This window comes from Juglans regia, chromosome 14, assembly GCF_001411555.2.
Source record: "Juglans regia cultivar Chandler chromosome 14, Walnut 2.0, whole genome shotgun sequence".
NCBI classification, from domain to species: domain Eukaryota; kingdom Viridiplantae; phylum Streptophyta; class Magnoliopsida; order Fagales; family Juglandaceae; genus Juglans; species Juglans regia.
This window is the reverse complement of record NC_049914.1, coordinates 27,640,681-27,650,419: the sequence shown is the minus strand read 5'-3', so window position 1 is coordinate 27,650,419 and position 9,739 is coordinate 27,640,681. Positions and strand designations below refer to the sequence as shown.

The following is a 9,739-nucleotide window of genomic DNA, read 5'->3' as shown; positions in this document are numbered from 1 at the left end:
TGAAATGGAGAAGAAACTCATTTTATATAAAAAGTCACCCATTGTTAGTACGGTCATGATAAATGTCTCATCCCCTCCTCCCCTTTTAATTTGCAGTGTGTAGACTACAAAGGGTACTATTGCTAGAGTTTTGCAATATATATCCCACTCCCAGCATTTTCTTCTGGATAATTTTTTCCTTTGGAATTGATCAGGCCGGTAAGATTGCATCCCCTACACATGCAAACAAATTCCATTGAAACTAACTAATTAGATGCATGTGTTCTTTGTAAGGCTTAATTCCGAACCTCTTTCTAGAACCAGAACCTCGTGGAGTCGTGCAGGCTTCCTAAAACTGTTTAATGATGATGCTTGTTGCATGTGACATGCATCCTCGGCAAGTGCAAATAATATATTACCATAAAATTAGATATACTACATGCATGCAGCATCAATTACGTGGTGCATGGAATGAGATCCATCAACTAATTATAATACATCTATATATAAAAAAAAATATATGCTCAATGCAAATCGATCTTACGTGAACGACAGATTTGTAAACTGAAGACAAGGCCGGTTTAGGTACTAGAAGGTATAAGCTGCTAGGACCACGTGTATATATATGGCGATATTCAAGCGCAAGGCTGAAATCCACGCGATCATTAATGGTAATACTGCATTTCATCTGTTTGCTGGCGTTAGAGATCATCACGGACTGGATCGAGGTAATTGCAAATTAAAAGAAGTGATCAGAGAATGGGTTTTTTTTTATATATATATATATATATATATATATATATATATATAAGACCATCCTAAAAACTCAAACTTTCGTCTCAAAAAGTTATTAATTTTCGTCTCTAATTTATCCCAAAAGGCCTGTAAAAGTATATATATGAACGTATACATGCATGCAGGTGAAAGTATATATATGGTTACCTGCATCTTGATGTAATTATGGGCTGCTATATATATATATATGGCTCATGATATCAATACGCGCGTACATTAATTCTACACACAAAAACGACCGCGTCACACCTGACATCATGTACACATGTACTAAAAAGATTTGTGCAAGCCTGGCCTACGATTAATGTCACAAGCACCATGCAGTGCGGGTATATATATAGAACCTGCTTAATAAATTGGTTGTGGATTCCGGAATCATCATGGATCTAGATATATATATTCAAGCCTAGTACTACTCCACACCTCACATCAGATTAGTTTAATTACCATGCATGCAAGCCCAGTACTACTAGATAGTCATCCCAAGCCTAAAAATGTTCGTAAATGAAAAACTAATTAATTGAAAAAGTCCATGCATGCATTGAAAAAGGAGTACTGAATTCGGGATTCAAAAAATATCTCGAATAGTAATTTTTTTTTTTAATCATCATAAATATTTTTAAAAAGTTAAAAAATTCACAACATCATTAAAAAGTATTTTTTTAATCATTCGGTCAAAAAAAAAAAAAATATCATTCGTGACATTTTTTAGATCTTAAATTCAAAACCCAAAATATTTCTCTTGAAAAAGTCTATGATCTTATATATTATACTGCAGGCCGCTAGGAGGACGCTGAACGTACGTCCATAAACCCTAATTTTAATAATTGATTGTTCAGAATTTTCAAGAGAAACATTTGAATTTCTAGAGAGTCAAGGTTAAGTACTACTATTATATATATATATATATGTTCGATGAACTTAATTAGTCAGAAACTTTGAATAAAGATACTTCTACTTTTTGGTACGTACACATGATGGAATTGACAAGTACTACTACTGATCATGCACGAGTTTTTGACAAAAAAGGGCAGGCAATAGTTATTATATTGTAATCAAATATTGCATTCGAGCTGTGGGTCGTATAAAAAGTATCATTTATAAGTAATTATTTTAATTGGAAACGATACATGGTCATCTACCCACAAAGCAATATCATATCATATAAAAATTAATTAAGTAGTGCTACTTCCTTGTTTTCCACGAAAGAAAAATGATAGTGAAAGGCCAGTCTTGTTCTTATCAAGCCGAAAAAGCACATGCAGTACTACGTATATATATATATATAGTAACCTATAATATAAATCTTTGGTCTTTATATATGTATGCTGCCATCACGGGCATTACATTAATTTATGATCCTCTAGTATCGAAGGAGACAAACCCAAGAGCGAGCTAGCTAGCTGCTAGCACACACCCCTCACATCGCGCACAAATTAAAAAGACTACAATTTAATCGATCATACCAGCTCGATCGATCGGCCTTGCGGATTCAATGGATATTTTCTTTTATTAAAATATCATTAATTTAATTTAAGATAGCTTGATAGATATCATAGATATATAGTTTCATATTGACATATTTCAGTAGTAGTTGACCCTTCTACAATTCGACCTGATTTCTCCATCGTCTCCCGTCAGGGGGCTTATATTTCCGAGTTTTATCATTGACCGAGCAAATCTTTCAAAGAAATCGCTCTGACTATTTGCAAAACGGTCGACAATGTCAATTGTGTCGGCCCCACTTGTTGAATACAGAACTTGATCGCTTGTGAGGATCCCTTGCTTGTTTTGGAGGAGTTTAAAGTATTCATTGTCAAAGATGTCGGGAGTAGTGGGATCAAAATTGGCAAGTGTACCGTTGTCTCCACCGTCAGGACATCTCCGGCGAAGCGTTTCCATGTATGTCGTGTCTACGGTAGGGTCTGGGACGCCAGTGTCGTTGAAGTTGTAAAGGCGGTGACGGAAAAATATGCATTGCGAACGACCGAATGTATGTCCACCTGCAAATAAATTTTACAGCCATGCCTGCCCATGATCAAAACTTTGAATAATATCATGTTGTATTAATTTGGTAAAAATATTTCATAATTTATCTAATTTTTTTTTATGGATAGATCATTAATTACCAGATAAAGCAACAAGATCAGTGGTGTCGAGTCCAAAACCATCAAACTTGCTTGTAAGATTCTTAAGGGTATCGAAAGGAGTTGGAATGAGATCATTAGCTCCTTGTCGGTTGGCAGTCCTACTATCTCTTCTTCCCAATGGAATTTCCCACGTCGGGCCTCCAGCCTACATATTAAAAACTAATTTATATAATATATATTCTACATTTAATTGTTGTTTTTATGAGCTAATTATCATGTTCGATCGAGATAGAGAAAGAGTTAATTTGCACGTACACTTAGAGAAAAATATATGTGTATTTTCATTAAAAGAAGTTGATGAAATTAGAAAAGATGTTTAAATTAATATTAGTAGCTAGCTAATAAAGGAACATAAATAATCAAGGTAGATTAATTCATAATTATATATATGGTTCTTGTTTGGCGTAGGGTTTTACCGACCTATATATATATATATAATATATAATTAATTATTAAGACGATGGTGATCATAGAATTACCAAAGAAACCAAGATTTGAGAAGCAAGGGCTAAAATATCCGCACAAGAAACAACTCCAGGGCAAACATTTTCTAACGCAGCTTTAACTTCATCGACGACTTCAAATCCTGCAGCTGAGTTGTTATTAGGAAGTGCCTCTTTCTCGCTCTCTATTCCATCTGCGTTGTCTAGCAAAATTGAACCATCGCAACCCTACACCCATTCATACCCCCTGCAGTTAGATAAATATGCATGCATGTATATATGGCTACAAACTCGAAGGAAATGCCACATGATCGCCTACGAATAGCCAGCTTTTTCTCGGACTTCGTTTTTTATATTTTTTGGATTTGAAGCTCGTAAAAGTTCTATATATAGGGTACTGATCATCATTCAAACCGAAGTTGGATTCAGCATTGAACGATATTCCATCCATAAATTTACACATGGATCGAGGTACGTATACGTACTGATCATCATCAAAATTAATAAACGATATAATTATATAATAAATTACTTACATCGACAATACAATCGTGGAAATGGAGACGGATGATTTTGGCACCAATTCGGACGTCTTTTTGTGCAGCCTCCTCTACCACACCACGCACGACGCTCGACACATTCGGACACCTGCTCTCATAAAACGTGGTACTCAGTCGACGTTGATCAGCATTAGACCATGAACACAAAAAACTACTGGCAACAAGAGTACTAAATATTGCCAATTTAACTAAAAAAGAAGACATAATATTAATCTTCTCTCTCTCTTTTTTTTTTCTCTGCTGATCTAGATCAAAAGAAATAATTAGATAAAGAAATGGAGAAATGAGCTCTAGCTAGCTCTTTTATATCGAAATGGAACTCATGATCAGAGATTGTTTGCTCATAACTACTGTATGCATGTGTGTTCTGAAGGTTACAATATGCAAGATATGGATTTGTTCGAAACTAGAGGCACTCAGCTTTATATATAGATCTAGGGAGAGTGATCATTAGCTTGCAATATTATATATATATTAGCTAGAAAAGTCATCTACTGTATATATATATAATAATTGATCGATCATATACTTTGAATAATATTATATATATATATATAATATTAATCAATCATAAATATATATATTGATCAGGTTTGAATTAGGGCCGTTTGTAACTTGGAAGATATTGAGATCAACTCAGTTCAATCTAATTTTAAGTTGAGTCTAACATCCAAATATCAAATTCTCAAATTACTAAACATCACTCAATTCAAAACATTTTTACATGTGAGACACAACTTTTTTCAATTCAACACCTCTTTATCGCTCACACACAGGACCCACAACATTTTTCAACTTTCCATAAATACATTTAAACTTATCTTAACATCAAAACATATCTAAACTCATCTTAGGTGAGTCCCACACAACTCACTCTACCATGTCAACTCACTATTATTCATAAAAAACTCAACTCATCTTAACATCGATCCAAACGGGTCTTAATCATCTTTCGTTCTTCCCTTTTGTTGATGATTTGTCTTGTTGCCTTTTTGCATATGAGTAATGCTACTAATCATCCTAATTCTCACCATCCTCTCATCATCTTATGATGTGGCATTAGATGATTGAAAACTATTTATTATATTTCACTTGTAAACCTATTATCTAATGTCACATTACAGAATGATAAGAGGATGATGAGAAAATGGATAATAAATAGATTTTTCCTTTGCGTATAGAATGGGTGGATGTGAATCGTCAAGGCACTGATCTTTGATTAACGTAGTCGATCCGGATCGAGTACTTAAAATTCAATGGAAAGAATCAAAAGCCATTAACCTTTCATGCAATTAATTAAGTAACAAACTAAGTACAGACCAATTAAATTTGATCAAGAAATAGTCCTCGCAGCATGTCATGAGCTCAATTTCTAGATTACCCTCGATATTTTCACCTGCATGTAATGAATTAATTAGTCAGAATTATAATAATAAGAATAATAATTGAGCTAGCATTTAGATAATTTTGTTATCAGAAACTAGTCATGATCATCAGATTAGACGACGTCTACGTCTTTATAATTATTATATATATAGCTAGCTAGCGTACGTGACTAATTATATAGTTCATGAATTGTTACGTACGTACCTACGTGGCTGGCCACCTGCCTAGCTATAAATATATATATATATATATATATATATATATATATATATATATATATATACACATCAGTCATTATTTCGCATATAATATAATTACTTTAACTAGTTAATTACTTACATTATTTTCCATTTGAAAAGTTTCAACTATATTTTCTGTGCGTCATCATGATCATGATTAAGGGCTTTCCCGTTTGGATATCCTTCTCAAACCAATTATCTCATATCATTTTATTTTCTTCTCAAACATCACTAAAATACAAATATTTTTCAATTTCAAATCTTAAATTTATTCATCTACTTATTATGTACCTAATCATTATAATTTTCCAGACTTTTAAGCGAACCACAAAAAAAAATTCAATTTTTTCAAATTTTAAAATAAAAATAATATTAAAAAAATTATATTATAACGATATTTTAATTTTATAATATTTTTATTGAATATTTTCTCTTTCATTTTTCAAAACCTAATAAAACATCTTAACTCAAATCATTTCACTGCCATTCACAAACAACCTCACTACATTTTACAAATTTTTCCTCTCATCATGATGATCATGATGATCCTGTTGTCAAAAGTACTTAGCATGCATTTTTATATATATATATATATATATATATATATATATATATATATATACCTTAATTGAGTTTTTATATATATATGATCATTGAAATTTGATCGAACATGCTCTTTGGTCTTTTTCCTCTAGTACTCCCATTACGTTTTTGTACATGAATAATGTGAAACCTAATGAAAAATTTTATTTGAACATGTACTAGCTATTTACACAATTAATGTTCCAAAGTAACTAATTAATTTGCACATGACAAAAGAATATTTATAACTTACAGTGTTTTGTTTTTATTTTTTTTTTTAACTTCCTCTGTGATTTAAAAGCCTCGATCTATGAATTTTTAGTAGTCACGAAACCAAAAATCTATGAGTAGTTGAGAACATCAAAATTAATTAGTACATACGTACGTTAAAAAATCTAAAACTGCGCGCATGATATTGTGACATTGTCAGTCGAATTTAACAAAAATGGCCAGACTCTCATCAGAATTAATCACATGATGTATAAAACCTTACCATATTCAACAAAGAAATTGTCACTTTTTTTAAATAATACTAATAATATATATATTATCAAGAACAAGAGCTAGCTAGCAGCTTAATTATATAATTATGAAAGCTAGTCGTTAAACTAGGTTACTTCGCATTCATTTGTTTGTTGTGACCTCATCATGATGTACTCACTGATCATGAAGGTGTGAAATGCTTACCACGTGGGTGTAAAACTCCGGGGGAACTAATGAAAAGTAGAGAATGAAAGTGACATGAAAAAAAAAAAACAAAACAAAGAAAGGAATAGAGAAAAGACAACGGATCATGAAGCGCTTGGGGATCGAGTGAAGCCTATACAGAACTAAGCAATCTCCATTATTTGTAATAAAGGTCAAGCCGCCTAGACAGCTATAGCAAACTACTTTTTTTGTTTTTTCACTCAAAATAATAAGAAAAATGATAGATGCAGGAGACTTAGTGCAGGGATTGCACACGAGCAATCTACGTGGAAATTGATACAGTGCGTTTCACATGAACGAGACATTCGGATTCCTTCCTTCATCTCCCTCCTCCATTCTCCTTCATCTCCCTCTCTTCCATCTCTTAAGCTTCCCTAGACCCGATATGGGTTTCTGAATCCTAACTTCCACATCATCTCCCTCCTCCATTCTCACTGTCCTCCATCTCCGAAGCGTAGCCAAGACCCGAGATGGATTTTTGAACCTAGAAACCCAAGGTACTCTCTCTCTCTCTCTCTCTCTCTCTCTAGATCTGATTCCGTTTTGATCTCTTCTTCTGATTGCTTTCATACTTATGTTGGTGTTTTCCAATTCGTTCTTGGATTGTTGAATTGTATCTATAAGGACATGAATCTCATGTTTTGCATCATCAAGCATGCTTTCATACTTCTCACTCGTTGGTTTCAAGGCCAACTTCATATTTTCTATTGGGTCTCATAATTTTCATGCTCACCTTGACTGAATGATAGAGACTTCGTGCAAAGCTGAAGCTAAGCTTTCCATTGCCTTCTTGCTCTTCCCTTCTTCATCCTTGGAATTTCTCAATTCATTAAAAGTTTATTTTTCTCCTCTAACAGGGTCTGAGCATTAGAAGCTGTAAGCTTCTCATTGTTTAAAGCCTGGGCTTTCTCCTCCTTCACAGTGTCAAGCTCCGAGTTTCCCTCTAGTTGTTTCATGATTGATTTCAAATTTTGGTGGAGGAGATGAAGTGTTCAATGTTTTGGAAATGGGTTGCAAAAAGAAAGCTTATTGTTTCAGAAATGAGGGAGACGAACGTGAATGGCAAGGAATGATGATGTCGACGAATGCCTATCAATTTTTTTCTTTTCTTTTTTTATTTCTTTAATTATAGTTGACGTGGCAATGATACCTCATTTGTGCGCAATATCTACGCCAAGTTACCTGCCCGTAGAAGAACTAAAATAATAATGGCTATACGGCCATCAATTCGATCGTCTTTGACATTAACTAAAATAATATATATATATATATATATATAATGGCTCGTGTAAAACAAAGCATAATGCAAATATTCATGATCATGTCTAGTCTACTGTATGAATTAATATCCAGTTTTCTTCATTCCATTTTTATTTTTTATTTATAAAGGAGGAGCATGTATATATACGAACCATGCAATGACTCATGTCTAGAGGTTTCAAACCTAAAAGCATTATGGGAGAAAATGAATGTATTGGACTTTTATAGTACTCATGCTTTTGAAGACAGTTTTTAGCTTTGTGCGTGAGAATGAGAGACGTCTTCTTCTTGTAGACATCATGTATGCATTATGTATGTATGTTGGGCAGTGCTATTCCTTAAGGCTGCAACCCAACCACCGATATGGACCGACCCGACCCGAGATTGGAAGAGGTAAAACTGCAAATCAGCTGCAGAACAAAACAAACCCAAATCAGAACAAAATGACATTGCCCTCGATGACGACGAATCTGGTAGACAACGTCGTCCTCTCTATCTGCAACTTCTGGGTTAAATTTTTCTGTCCCATTCTTGAGCTCAAACCTGTAATGGCTTAGGTGGTGGCGCTGTCCCGAAATTTTTTTTGTCAAAAAATCATCAATGGGTTGCTGTGTAAGCACTGCAAAGTCATCTGATTTACTAAAGCAGCAACATTATTTGGTGGGAACTCAACCACCAAGACCAAGATCTGATGCAAATGAGTAGAGCACCCCCTCCTTTAGCTGAGGAAGAAACCATCAAGGAGGTATTCTCTGAAACCCCGAAGCCCAAGCCTCCTCAACCTTTAGGTTTCCAATCTACTGCTACTAAGCATGTGTTCAATGAAGTGAAAGATAATGATGGAGACAGAGACGACGAAGACAACAAGAACAAGATCGACAAGTTTCCCTCGCCGATAAATACCACTACTGACAACGAGATCTTTGAGAATTAAGTTTCGACCACTTGTGACGGCATTTATTTAGCCGCATGCAATCCAGAGGCAAAAGATCACTTGAATTCTACTTTGTAATTGTGTAGTGGGTCTTGCATTAATCAGAGGGTGTTTTTAGTTTTTTTATTTTTTATTTTTTATGATTTTCTAGGGGCTTACGTTGTTGACAGGGAGTTCTTTTCTTTTGCTCTATTTTTTAATGGCACATGCAGACTTACAGAGGAGTGAGAAGTTAGAATAGTGTAGTCAGTTTCAGCAGGTTCGACTCGCAAGTTACTTTAACCCGTTTTTTCGGGTCGGGTGGAATCGGGTCTCACGGACAGATCGGATTTGGACCTTTTCTGCACAACCCTACTATTCCTTTTCTTTCAGCTGCAAGAGGTAGAGGGATGCTACTCATCATCCTATACCACACACTTTACATATTTTTTTTTTAAAAAAAAATTTATTTTATTTTATTCTTGTTAAACTAATTGAGTTGTTCTTAAACTAATTGAGTTGTTCTACTTATCATCAATACACCACATATATACTTGTTATGGGAAAAATGAAAAAAAATTAAAAGAGGTGTGGTGTATGTGGATGATAAGTAGAATTATTCAAATGTAAAAAAAACAACATGAGGATATATATTGTTAAAGGAAGCTCGGGAGAGTCTTGGGAAATGCATGTAACACTAGCTCAGCTGCACCCTCTGTAGCAT

At 34.1% G+C, this 9,739-nt stretch overlaps 1 protein-coding gene across 1 annotated transcript; it reads right to left on the bottom strand.

Annotated features, from left to right (window-relative positions):
- Positions 1–2,358: 2,358 nt before the first annotated feature.
- Positions 2,359–4,131, bottom strand: LOC109001609 (peroxidase A2-like). Its single transcript, XM_018978961.1, has 4 exons — positions 3,904–4,131; positions 3,404–3,595; positions 2,904–3,069; positions 2,359–2,777 (listed from the first exon to the last, which is right to left on the bottom strand). The coding sequence occupies exons 1-4, from the start codon at positions 4,129–4,131 to the stop codon at positions 2,359–2,361; spliced, it is 1,005 nt and encodes a 334-aa protein (XP_018834506.1).
- Between the last annotated feature and the right edge of the window lie 5,608 nt (positions 4,132–9,739).

Bases quoted from the DNA above. Each gene is read 5' to 3' on its own strand.
- LOC109001609 (XM_018978961.1), bottom strand. From the start codon at position 4,131: ATGTCTTCTTTTTTAGTTAAATTGGCAATATTTAGTACTCTTGTTGCC. The intron at 3,070-3,403 runs GTAATTCTATGA...TTTAATATGTAG, and splicing joins CTCAAATCTTGGTTTCTTTG to GCTGGAGGCCCGACGTGGGA. The intron at 2,778-2,903 runs GTAATTAATGAT...ATTTATTTGCAG, and splicing joins TGATCTTGTTGCTTTATCTG to GTGGACATACATTCGGTCGT.